The sequence below is a fragment of the Eretmochelys imbricata genome, chromosome 7, assembly GCF_965152235.1.
Source record: "Eretmochelys imbricata isolate rEreImb1 chromosome 7, rEreImb1.hap1, whole genome shotgun sequence".
In the NCBI taxonomy this organism is placed as follows: domain Eukaryota; kingdom Metazoa; phylum Chordata; order Testudines; family Cheloniidae; genus Eretmochelys; species Eretmochelys imbricata.
The window spans coordinates 117,147,903-117,161,232 of NC_135578.1; the positions used below are offsets into that span (position 1 = coordinate 117,147,903).

Consider the following 13,330-nt stretch of genomic DNA (forward strand, 5'->3'; position numbering starts at 1 on the left):
CGTGACCTGTCCCTGACTTTTACTAAAAATATCTAGGACAAAATGGGGATCTGTGGGTCCCCACCCCACCTGCAGCGGGGCAGCTGTGCAGTGGCTAGGAGCTCCGGAGGCCCCACCGGAGGTTGGGTGTTGGAGCTCCAGGGTCCCCTGCCACCCATGGCTGGGAGCTGCGGGGCTACCCGCCACCTGCAGCAGCTAGGGGATTGTGGGGTCCTCCTGCTGCATGCAGCTCAGGGGGTCCCCTACCACTTGCAGGGGATGGGAGCCGCGGGGTACACCCAGTGCCTGCAGCAGCTGGGAGGTTGCGGGGTACCCCTGCTGCCTGTGGCTCTGGGGGTCCCCTGTGGGGTACCCCCACCACTTACAGCAACTTGGAGCTCTGGGGGCTGCCAGAGGTGGCAGGGGACCCTGCAGCTCCTGAGTACCACAGGCTGAAGTCGCGGAGGTGGTTGGAAGTCACGGATTCCGTGAGTTCCGTGACCAAATTGTAGCCTTAGTGATGACATGCCCCCTTCTGTATAACTGAGGATAACTACCTCCCAGGGTGGTTGTGAGGCTTAATTTCAATGCAGGGTACAAAGTGCAGGGAGATCCTTAGATAAAATGGTCTGGATCAGTGCACAGTGTTGTTCTTAATAATATCCTCTCTCCTTTAAATGTGACTAGAACAGTGTGATTTCCACCCCTTCCCACTTCCATCAGGCGGAAACACAAGTCACACCCACATGCTCTCTGCTGATACATTTCTGCAGGCTGTTTATCAGTGGCGACCGCATGGCAGACCCATCCACGAGGGAACATCTGCTGCTTGATTCCGCCCTGGAGGCTGAGTTTAAAATCCAGGTGGTGCCATACGAATCTGTCCTGACGGAGCTGCAGGCCATCTGTGTGGGTCTCTCCCCCAAGGAGAAAGTGTGGCTCAGTGACAAAGCCAGCTATGCCCTGACGGAGGCCGTCCCCAAGGTTGGTGTGTCCTGGCAGGGAAAAAGACTCCTCCTTCAAACCCAGTCCTGTGATGAGTGTTTTTAATTAGGGCACCTGCTCAGCTTCCCATCAGTGCTGGGTGCTGCAGGGTGGCTTTGACGAGAATGCCAGACTATCAGAGGGTTGTTTAATGGGGGGGTAGCTGTCCTCAGGGCAAACATGCCAGCTTGTTAAGCCGATTTACGCTAAGAATTCTCAGATTCAGGGTAAGACAAGAACAGGGGAGGCAGAGGGTTGGGGAGATATGCGTAAACTAGGGTCACTGCGCATGGATCTTGAGCATGTCCCATGCATGGCATAGATTAAATACACCCAATTGTTCAGGTGTAGATAGAACCCGGGGGGTAGGGAGGGCTGTGCTTGGTGGGAGGATCTGAAGATGGCTCCCCTTATTTGTTTCAGTGGCTTGTGGTAGAAGGGCAAAAAGCAGATAGTCAGGAGATGCAAGAGCCAAGGTAGACCACATTTGTGTCCACTCGGCGAGGAATATTATGAGGACGCAGATTGCATGAAATGGCTGCTTATCCCTGTGATGGGTTAGCATGACTGCACAGGGACACTGTTGATATCAGAATTGTTTTGTTTCCTATGTACTTGATACACCTCAGTATTGTGCTTGTAAATGTGTTTTCTGGGACTCCTTAAGAAGGCCCTATCCCACACTGCCCACTGTTCTGATACAGAGTATAACAGTCCTTTCTAAACAGGAGGCACTTATTCAAAGCAAACATACCTAAAATATGCTCTAGAGATTATTGTTGGGAAGTTCTATGGACTGTGTTATACAGGAGGTCAGACTAGATGATCATAGTGGTTCCTTCTGGCCTTGGAATCTATGAAAAAAAGCTATAACTACAGACAAATTAACAGGCTTCCACACATCTTGAGTTCCAGCTGTGTCTCCCTTGTTCACCAGAGTCTGTGCACACTCTGGAACTCCACCACAGAGAGACATCTAATGGCTAAATAATACACTGCAAGTAAACATTACACTCAGCACTGTTGTTGAGAGCAAGGACTTTTGGGCAATTTCCAAATCTGAATGTGCCACGTGGGATGGGGTTAGGAGGACCAGATGTATTAATGCAGTCACAATGGTTCTGGCTTCTCGTTCGCAGAGGAGAAGTGGTTGCACTCTGCCCCAGTTCAGCTGGACCTCAGCTGAAGGACCTTGTCACAGATGTCATAACCAACCAGTACAAAGAGTGGATGTAAAACGCTCGGGAGAACACATGAATCAGGGATAGAATGGGATGTGTTTTGTAGCTTTACCCAGTTGGATTAATTACAGTAAGGGACCTTTGGGGCCTAAGCTACTGGGTGAAGATTTAAAGAAGAGTAATTTTCATGATGGTGACAGATACCAATATAGGACATCTAGGACCTGGATCTTCAGAGAGGCTGAGCACCTACCTTTCCACAGAGCTAGGGCAGCTTCCTCCACTCCACCCTTTGGAGGTGTTTCAAACCTGTCAGAGGGTACTTCAGTCCTCTACAGGCCCAAGAAATCCTTGGTCCCCTTTCCTGAGTCTGCAAGCAAGGGTGCCTATGGGGAAGGGCAATTTGCCATCAGTAGGCTCTTGCCCATCAGTATTAGAAGACACCTGCAGCTCACTGCACATAGGCCACCAAACAGCCACTAATGGCAACAGTGAGGAGCCATTATGGATTTGTGCTCGTAACCAAGAGTGGAAAAGTCTCCATTGCCATCCCATCCCAGCCTTTGCGTTCCTTTAAAATGACCGTTCTCATGCTATCCCTTATTAAGGCTGTCACTGGGGCAGGCTGTGGCCCTGTCCACGTCAGATTAAGAGGTGCTAGAATAATCAGCTGGGTGGAAGGGTCACTCATGGAGGGCCTGGGTGAAACCTGGGGTGGGGTTTTCGGAAGTGCTCCGTGCTGGCCTCTCTCTGCTCCCATTGAAGTCAATGGTAAAACTCCCCTTGTTTCCCAGCACTTCAGAACAGGCTTGGGACACAGCAGCAGAGTGGTCAGGGAAGCTGTCGCTGTTGTGTGGCTAGAGAGGTGCTCAGAATCACTGAGGTGGGCCCTACGCTGGGCATCGTTCACCAGCATAATCACTTGATTTTAAGTGTAGTCGTCTAGGTCCTAGCCACCCCCTTCCTGTAACTAATCCCACGGGATAATCTACAAGGCAGCTCTACACTGACCACTGTGTCGCTGAGCTGTTGTGCTCAACAACTACCATTTTGGGTGGAGGTCATTTTTAATCCTTGTCCTGCAGTCACTCTCTGCTGTGGGTAGTTCCTAGTGACTCTAAAGGGACTACCCAGTGTAGTGAGCATTTGCAGGGTAGGGCTTAAAGTTGCAGTTTGGCTGAGAGACCAGGGTTGAAGGCCCTTTTCCTGCAAAAAGTGCCATGGGATTTTTAAGAACGGCCTAGGTTTTATGTCTTCCGAAAGAAACCTCTCCAGCTGCAAAGGCCGTTTATATATCCCCCTGTTGTCTATTTAGTTATATAGACAAGCTAATATCTGCCCTGTTCAACATGCCAGTTACCGTGGCCAAGAGAACAGGTATTGTGTATTATTTTTTCTCTAACAATGACGTTTGATTATGTATGTTGGCTGCCTCTCTGCTCCTTGTGCATTAGGACAGATGGGGAGATTGTAAAGCTTTATCATTTACACAGCAACAAATCTCTTCGATATATGATGGAGCTCTTTGTATCTTTCTGCCAACTCTTAAAAAACATGTGTGCTTTGCCTGATACAAAAACAAATCATCGGGATGTAGAACATGTGTAACCCAGATAAATCTCTCTGCCTCTTTCCTTAGTCAAACCTGGCCTCCCGACAGCATCAGATGCATTGTTCTGTGCATGTTGCTGTTGCCCTGAAAAACTGCTGCAAAGTACTAAAACTCACTCCAACACCTCCTCTTAGAATAATTGGGGCTATTCATTTTGGGCATGAGAAGCAAGGGGTCAACTCTTCATCTGGGGCAAACCAGGGTAGCTCTGTTGACTTCAGTGAAAATATCTTCTGCCAAATAGGGAAGCAGAACCTCAGCGTGGATAAATTGAAATAGCTCAATTGAAATCTGTAGCAGGGTGCCATCCCAGAGCACCTCCCCAGGGCCTGGCATGGCCCTGCAGGCAGCTTGCCTTCAGTTTCCCCCTTTAGTTCTTTGCAGTGACTGAGACTCAGGCCACAGTATGCAGGCCTTTTCGTGGGGCCTTCATTCCTTCTCTTCCAAATACAGAGACTTTAACCCCTTTGGGCCCATCCCTCTTCTCCTTTGGTCAGGAGTCCCATAGCCCTCCTTCTGGGGCCTGGGTGATCGTTCAGGCAGGCTTCTCCTCCTGGGCTGAGGAGTCCCACAGTATCCCTTCTCAGGGCTGTTCTTATTCCAGTCAGCTGCAGCCTTAAACCAGCTGGCCCCTTTTTTACTTAGCTCTTTTTCTCACTGGGTTGGAAGCGGTCAGTAGGCAGCACTGGTTCCCCTGCCGGTGTCTCCCCTGTTATCAGAGAGGAGGCAGCATATATATGCTGCCCTCCTTCCCAGGGCTCGTCCTGGTTGGCTGGGAGAGAGGGGATCCTTGCCCCACCCTGCACTACAAGGGTCCTGGTCCCTTAAAGAAACAGTATCCTGGGTTTTCGCCTAGCATTAGCTGTTCCCGTAGGACAAACCGCCTCTGCCTCTGCCCTTCCATAGGCCTTTGTCCACTCCAAAATCCCAGGAACCTTAAAGGGACATGCCTTGGAACGGGGGTTGGCTGAACCCTAATCTGTACTACACTTAAAGGGGACAGCCCCCTGTTGGAAAGGCAGTGCAGTTATGGTCCTTTATACAGCTCAGGCTCTGGCCCGTAATAAGTAATTTAGGATGATTATTATTGATTATTAACTTACATTATCTTTGCGTCTAGAGGCCTCAGCTGAGATCAGGCGCAGCGCAAACGTATAGTGAGAGACGGCCCCTGCCCTGAAGAGCGTACAGGCAAAGAGTGGGAAGGGGAAAAAGAGTTAGGTGACTTGCTCAAGGTCAGTCTTCAGGTGTCTGGCAGAACTGGCCATAGAAACCAGGCCTCCTGAGTCCCAGTCCTATATGACTTATATCAGCCGAACGTCCAAGCAAGGGTACGGTAAAGCTCACTTGTGCACTGTGTAGATTTATCCCACTCCTCTATCAAAGCCACAAATTGCTGGTGTAGGCCAGAGTCCAACATAGTATATAACAAAGACCCTGCAAACCCTGTATTGATTTGCTTGCAAACGTGCATAAATATACTTTTATAGGAAGATAAATATACCCGGACAACATATCTAAAAATGTCAGCTGATGTACTGCATAGATTGGAGACTCTTCTGACTGATAAATGTAATTTCAGAGGAGCATTCAGCACTTTATTTCCTCAGAATGCAGCAGTCGTTCTCCTGCTACTGTAAAGTGTTCGGAAATGGTAAATCATCTAGTGGTCAGAGCAGAGGACTGGGAGTCAGGAGACCTGGGTTTTATTCTTAGCTCTGCTACTGGCTTGCTGTGAGACTTCAGGCAAGTCAGAATTTTTTAAAGGCTCCATTAGTCCCGGGTGCCCAGCTAGACTCTTATTTTCTACTATGTCCAAGCATAGATCTGACACAGTGGATACTGGCAGTGGGAGGGAACTGGTTGTGGATCCCTGATTCAGAGCCATCTGGCCCTGGCACAAGTGAGATCTGCAGAGGGGCCGTCTTTACTTGGCATCGGTGTAAAGTCCCTTGGGGTCGTTGTGCCAGTGGAGGATTGATCAAAACAGAGCTCTCCTCTGCCACACCACCTCTGGGGTTGCCAACCCTACAAGGACTGTCCTACCATCTCCAGGTATCAAAGATTAATCTTGAGTTAAACATGATGTTGCGATGAAATCTCCAGGAATATGCCCAACCAAAATTGGCAACCCTAACCCCCTCTCTCTTCTAGTCTCCCTCAACAGGCCTTCCCCTTCCCTTTCTCTGAGGATGGGTGGCGGCTGGGCTAGGAGGTGATGGAACCACCTCCATCAGTCTTATGCCAGTGGAAAGTTCTGCCCAAGGGGGATTCTCCAGTGGCCACCTCTGTTTGCTTTAAGGCCACTTTATGGCACATGACCAGAGAGTCGAACTGTTAGGGCCTGATTTTTAGGAAATGCAACTCACCATAGACTTCAGTTAGAGCAGCGAGTGCTCAGCCCCTCTGAAAATCAACTCCTACCTGTCTCAACTGGTGCACCCCAGATTATAGGCGATCGTTGAAAATTTGGGCCTAAACCTCTTTGTGCCTTAGTTTTCCAGTGTGCAGCTCAAGGCTAACCGTTCTGACATACTGCATGTGACCGTTATGGCTCTTAGTTCGTTCCCTGAGTTATAATGAAGGCGGTAAACTCAGAATAGGGACCATTCCTCTGCTGTGTTCTGGCCAGCGCCTAGCAAACCAGCAGCAGTCGGCACAGAACAAGACCATTCGCCGAAGGCTATTGTGGAAGTACAAACTGCGCTGATGCGAAAGTCCAAGATGTTCAACATGCAAGATCGTGCAGTTTGTATAATTAGGATGTAACCCCTGCCTCTGTGCTCTAGGCTCACCGCTACCTCACCCCGTATACGCCCATATGCATCGCGAAAGCCGTGAAGAACACAGTCGAAGCAGAAGGCATGAGACGAGCACATGTAAGTGACGCACTGAGTGCATTTCAGATAATCTCCCAGAGCTGGGGATTATGTTTCCCTTTCAGGGTTGGGGGAGTGTTTCAATTGGTCTCGTGTCTCGGATTAAGAAGCAAATAATACTTTGGATGTTTCCTAATTCTTTCCTAAGCAGACCTTCTGTCACACACCTGCTGCTATTAACTGGGTCTTCTGCCTATTTGGCGCTCCCTTTAAAGATTTCTGAATCCTTCCTGTGCTCTCAGACATTGCTTGGGGCACAAACAAGGCTTTTCCATCCCTTTCTATCATGCTCTTTGCTGCAATGGCTGCCTTGGTGCATTTCTATACCCTAACTTTTTACAAGGACCGGGTGTTGGCTGATTGCCCAACCCCCAGCCTGGAAGAGCAGTCCACTGCTTGTTGTCTGCTCCCTTCCCTTTGGCCTGGGGGACCCTACCAAGTGTTGAAATCCCCACCGGGATAGCTCGCAGGGTCATTGGAACACACAAGCCTTCCCACCACATTTAAAGCCCCAGTGAAGGCTTTAAAGCTATGAATAACATGTATAGTGGTGTTAGTCACCATACATGTTCTCAGTGGGAAATATACAGCGTTCCAAACCCATATTTAGCAGGTGAGCCCTGCAAAGCAGAGATTGTCCCTTTGCTAGGTCTATACTATGCCAGTGCAATGTGGTCCTGATCTGTATTGGGGTCTTAAGGGACTGCTGCTGTATAACCACGAACTACTAATATCATGGGGTAGAAATAAGGAACCAAAAGTATACCCCTAAACCATAGTAGTGAATACCCTGGCTGAGAGTTTTATAAGGGACTAATCATTTTGGATGCCTCCATTTTTGGGTTGCCAAGTTGACGCACCTGAAATGGGGCTGATGGTCCGAAAGTGCTGGGTTCCCCGCGTTGGAAAAAATGAGGCCCCCTTTAAGGTGTCTCATGCTGGGCCCTTAAAATCGCTGAAGCTGCTTTGGAAAATCATGGGCTCTTGTTTCTCCAGTTCGCCTTCTCATCTATAACCATCAGGCATCGGGCATCAATCTACTTTATTTTATGCCACTTTGGGCTCCGGGACCCCAAGCTGGAGCATACATGCCCATTGTATTATTCTTATTTCCAGCAGTGTCCACAATGTGCTAGGCACCTTCCAGACATAGCTATGCTTGCTGTACACACTGCCCGGCAGTCCCACGGCCTTCACATATATTTCACATTTGCAAACAGGGTATAGTATTCCAATGAAACTCTTCATAGGTTTGGTCTGTCAAGGTGCTAATATCTTCCTGAGAGGTGGGGAGCTCTCAGCTCGGAAAGGGTGCTCAACACCTGACAGAAGCAGGCCATGTAAGCATGTGGAACCTGCTAACACAAAATGGCTCTCGATCCCCCTCCAGTGGCTAATCCATCTGTGCAGGTTTATGAATCTGCTACTGCCTTTGAGCTGCAGCATGTGACTCCTTGCTCTCAGGCAACAGAAGACCATTTTAGATCCAGAGGTCCTCTGTTATACCCTTGCTACTGATAAACTATCCAGGGTGGTTGCAAAGGGACTCAGAATGCAGTCACTTCAATGGGAAGAGCAGGAGTGTGGTGACACATACCCGAACATCAAAAGAGAACAATAAAGGAGCATCTAGAGCAGGGGCATGAGACCAAGAACACCTGTGTTCTAGTCACATCATTGCCGCTGACTCCTCTTGCTAGTCTTGCATGTATCACTTCATCTCTCTGTGCCTTATCTTACCTATCAGAAAACGGGGATAAATATACTCAGGCCCATACTTCACAGCACGCATGTTGCAAGGCATAGGTAGTAAACAAAGGCTTCACAATCCTTGGCAATAAGACCCTATCCAGCTGCAAAGCTTTATTAACGTTTATTTTACTGATCTGGCACATTTAATCAAAGAATGTAATCAGAAAAATGTGAATTATAATTGTGAATTGTTTAAGAACCACTTTGCCAGATGCCCAAAAAGCCACAATTGAGGAAGAAGGTTGTATTGGTTAAAAATTTGACCTGGTTTAGAGGGGAAGTGAAGGCAGCTATACAAAAAATAATATGTAACAAATGGAATAAAGAGGAAGTTGATAGTAATGATTATAAATCAGAAGCTAGGAATTATAGAAAATTGGTAAGGGGAGCAATGGGATACAAAAGAGACACCTGTGGCCAGCAGAGTTAAGGACAATAATAATGAGTTTAATTACATTAGAAACAAAAATAATCCTATCAATTGTATTGGTCCAATATTGAAAAAAATGGTAGAATTATTATAATCATGCAGAAAAGTTAGATGTGCCCAATAAGTATTTCTATTCTATACTTAAAAGATGTTGTAGTCATATTATATGATAACATGCTTTCCATTACACTAATATCTTAGGAGGATGTTAAACAGTAGCTATTAAAGTTAGATATTTTTAAATCAGCAGGTCTGGCTGTCTAGCATCCAAGAGTTTTGGAAGAGCTGCCTGAGGAGCTCACTGGACCATTAATGTTGATTTTCCATAAGTCTTGGAACACTGGAGAAGTTCCAGAAGACTGTGAGAAAGCTAATGTGCCAATATTTTAAAACCTGGGTAATTATAGGCCTGTCAGTCTGACATCGATCCCGGGCAAGATACTAGAGTGGCTGATATGGGACTCAATTAATAGAGAATTAAGGGAGAATAACATAATTAATGCCAATCAACATGCATTTATGCAAAATAGATCCTGTTTAACTTATCATTTTTTTGATGAGATTACAATTTTGGTTGATAAAAATAATAGAGTAGATGTAATGTACTTAGACACCTGTAAGGCGTTTAACTTGGTACCAGATGATATTTTGATTAAAAAACTAGAAAAATATACAATTAATAAGGTACTTATTAAAAGGATTAAAAGTTGGCTAACTGATAAGTCTCAAAATGTAATTGTAAATGGGGAATCATTGACAAAGGGGTGTGTTTCTAGTGTGGTCCTATAGGGATCAGTTCTTGGCCCTCTGCAATTTACATTTTTTTTAATGACTTGGAAGAAAACATAAAATCATCACTGATAAAATTTGCAGATGACCCAAAAATTGGGGGCGTGGTAAATAATGAAGAGGACAGGTCACTGATACAGAGTGATCTGGATCACTTGGGAAACTGGGCACAAGCAAACAATATGCATTGTAATATGGCTGAATGTAAATGTATACATCTAGGATCAAAGAATGTAAGCCATATTTACAGGACGGGGAACTCTGTCCTCGGAACAAATGACTCTGAAAAAGATTTGGGGGTTGTGGTGAGTAATAAACTGAACCTAAGCACCCAATGCAATGCTATGGCCAAAAAGGGTAATATGATCCTGGGATGCATAAACAGGGGAATCTTGAGTGGGTGTAGAGAGGTTATTTTCCCTCTGCCTTTGGCATTGGTGTGACCGCTGCTGGAATACTGTACCCACAGTTCAAGAAGGATTTTGAGAAATTGGAGAGGGTTCAGAGAAGAGCCATGAGACTAATTAAAGGATTAGAAAATATGCCTTACTGCAATAGACTCACGAAACTCCGTCTGTTTAGCTTAACAACAACATAATGGGCTCTTCAGTCTGACAGAGAAAGGTATAACGTGTTCCAATGGCTTTAAAATTCAGACTGGAAACAAGGTGTACATTTTTAACAGAGTGCGTAATTAACCATTGGAACAATTTACCAAGGATCATGGTGGATTCTTCATTGCTGACAATTTTCAAATCAAGATTGGATGGTTTTCTACAAGATCTGCTCTAGGAATTATTTTGGGGAAGCTCTATGGCCTGTGTTATACAGGAGGTCAGACTAGATAATCACAGTGGTCTCTTCTGGCCTTGGAATCTATGAATGAATTTCTGGTCCTTGCATTAATCAGAGAAGTTAGAGGCTAGACAGACTGCTTAGATCTCTTACCTCATCTCCCTGCCAGTGTGCCCTGTGTTAATATCTGCTTGTCTTTGAATAAAAAAGACTGTTTCCATTGCAGCTTTATAAATCTTACGTGCACTCAATTACTTTTTCTTTTTTACCCATTTTAATATAGATTAAAGATGCTGTCGCTCTCTGTGAGCTCTTTAATTGGCTAGAGAAAGAGGTATAGTATTGATTTTTCATGTTTTAATGTAGAGATTTTATTGCATAATAACATTTTTCATTAGCATAAGCTTTTCAATACTATGAATATTCTCTTGATCAGTTCTGCTAGGAGAGGAAGAAAAAGCGCCCGTTTTTCTCTGATTTTGAGGCTGTGGTTTGGATTCTGGTTTCCATCAAAGGCATGAGCTTTGTGAATCATGCTCACATTTATTAAATGTGGTCAAAAGGCAGATTAGGCAAACTTCCCTGAGGGGGTGAGGAAGGATCTGTCCAGGTCTAATATTGGAGGTACTATCTGCCTGCTGACTTGGTGTAGTAGATCGTAGAATAGTGTTGTATGTTACCATGCAGTGCTACAGAGACATGCTGAAGATAATCTGTATTGCCCAGTGGCTAGGGCAGTTTAGGTGTCTAAGTCCCACTGACTTAACCTGTTTGGGTGCTTTTGTGAATCCTACTAGGTACCTCTCTGCATCTTTAGATACCTAAGGACCTTTATAAACCTGGCCCTAGGTCATGTGACTGGTTTCCTGCTCTGCCATTTGCCCACTGTGTGACCTTCGGCAAATCACTGCATCTGTGTCTCCATTTCCCCCTCACTAAAATGGTTAAAATAAAAGTGACCTTATTTTTTGTGAAGTGCTTTGAGATCTGTTTCTAAGGGCACTATCTGAGCATGGGTAGCTTTTATATATAAGTATTGTATGTTTTAATAATATTTCCATATGTGTTTTATTAGCACCTTAGATGCAAATAAGTATTCGTGCTAAAAATACAGATTATGGAAATGGAAAGAACTGGTTAAATCTGGTTTGATTTTCACCATTATTTGTTCTGAATTTGTACTTTTCAGCAGAGTGTCCGATCCCGGAAAGGGCTGCTGCCATGTGTGGCATTATTCCTATGCATAGTCTCATTGAAGTCAAGACATGCTGCAGTAGCTGTTTGCCCATCTGGGGCCTAAAACACTCTGATTCTGCACTGGTCAGTTTCACTTCCTGGCTCTGGCACTCTTAACACAATGCTGCTGAGTTTGGGTTTCTATCACTGCAGGGGGACAGTGAAATAAAACTCCAAAATGTGAATGTCCCTATAAGATAAGGTTGTGTAAAGGCTAAAGATAGAGCCTCTTTCATAGCTTACTGGTTTCCTTTGCTAGTTGGCTTCCGAGGCGCCAACTTCTCCAGTTCCTGGGAGGTGCTTGATCCCTGCTCCGCCCCTTCCCCCAAGACTCCACCTCCACCCCGCCTCTTCCTGGCCCTGCTCCTCCCCCTCCTGTCCCCAGTGCCTCCTGCATGCCACTGAACAGCTGATCGTGGCAGGCGGGAAGTGCTGGGAGGGAGGGGGATGAGTTGATTGGCAGGGCTGCTGGCAGGTGGGAGGAGCTGATCTGCGGGGCTCCGATGGGTGCTGAGCACCCACTGTTTTTTGGTTTTTTGTTTTTTTTTCTGTGGGTCCTTCAGCCCTGGAGCACCCACTGAGTCGGGGCCTATGGTTGGCCTGATAACTTAGCTCAGATCTTGTCCATTAGGTTATGAAGGGATCTGTTACTGAAATATCAGCTGCGGACAAAGCAGAGGAGTTTCGCAGGTAAAAAAATAAAACCAAAACCTCCATCAGAGCGTTTTCTGGGTGGCTTTTTGATTCATATTCTGTGTTAATTTACCCTTTCCCTGATGCATGTTATCTGAGAACAAGCCGCTTTCCTAGGGTTGTATTTGGGCACTAGAAAAAGAGGGTTTGTGTCTGCTGGGTTAGGATCTCTTGGGAGGAGCAACTCTTGTCTTGCTGGATCCCATTCGCCACCTCTCCTGGCTTTCCTCTGCTGCTGGTTACTGGCTTCTCCCTTTGGCGGGCTGATCATGACACTTGCATGGGGAGGCAGGAGGCTCTTGTGAAGTTGCAAGATGGAGAAGATGATGCTTCCCCAATTCACAGGGTAGTTGTCAAGGGAAATTCATTAGGGCTGGATTCTCCATGCTCCTAAAACCAAGTTGTGCCTCATAAGCAAGATGAGCATAGTGGAGAATCGGGGCCATTAATGTCTGCAAGGTGCTTGGATACTGCAGGGATGGTGCTATACAAATGTCTGAAAATAAATAACGAGTAAGAAGTGGGTGTGGTGTCTGAGGGCAGAGATTTGGAGCTGGTGAGGATGTTGGCTCCCTAGAAGGTGTGGAGGCCAGGCGATTTGGGAGAAGGCAGGACTCCAGCTAGATGGGAGGTTAGGGCTGAACTTACTTGACTCCTGTCTCATGCTAGATCCACCTCTAAGCTTGTCCTGATGGCTGCGGGACTGAACTGATCTTTCTGTGGAGTGGAAGGGTTTGGGTGAGGTGAAATGGAGGCAGGGAAGAGGTTGGGAGGTTAACTAGAGACTGTTTTATTATCTGAGCTGTGCTGGTGACACCCACCTGCTCTGGTGCGTGTCTCTCGCTCACATGTGCGTGTTCACGGTGTTTCCTTTCAGCCAACAGAACGGTTTTGTCGACTTGAGCTTTGCTACGATTTCGAGCACGGGTCCAAACGGCGCCATCATTCATTACAAGTAAGAGAAACGCAGCCCCTGTGCTCTTCAGCAAACGCATATACA

At 46.4% G+C, this 13,330-nt stretch overlaps 1 protein-coding gene across 8 annotated transcripts in view; it reads left to right on the top strand.

Moving 5' to 3' along the window:
• Positions 1-13,330, top strand: part of XPNPEP1 (X-prolyl aminopeptidase 1) — a 44,217-nt gene that overhangs the window by 19,986 nt on the left and 10,901 nt on the right. For all 8 annotated transcript variants that reach the window (XM_077823199.1, XM_077823206.1, XM_077823200.1 and 5 more), the window contains 5 exons: positions 753-963; positions 6,546-6,635; positions 10,685-10,735; positions 12,269-12,327; positions 13,208-13,285. In XM_077823199.1, coding sequence (XP_077679325.1) covers positions 753-963; positions 6,546-6,635; positions 10,685-10,735; positions 12,269-12,327; positions 13,208-13,285 — 489 coding nt within the window. The remainder of the gene's footprint in view (positions 1-752; positions 964-6,545; positions 6,636-10,684; positions 10,736-12,268; positions 12,328-13,207; positions 13,286-13,330) is intronic.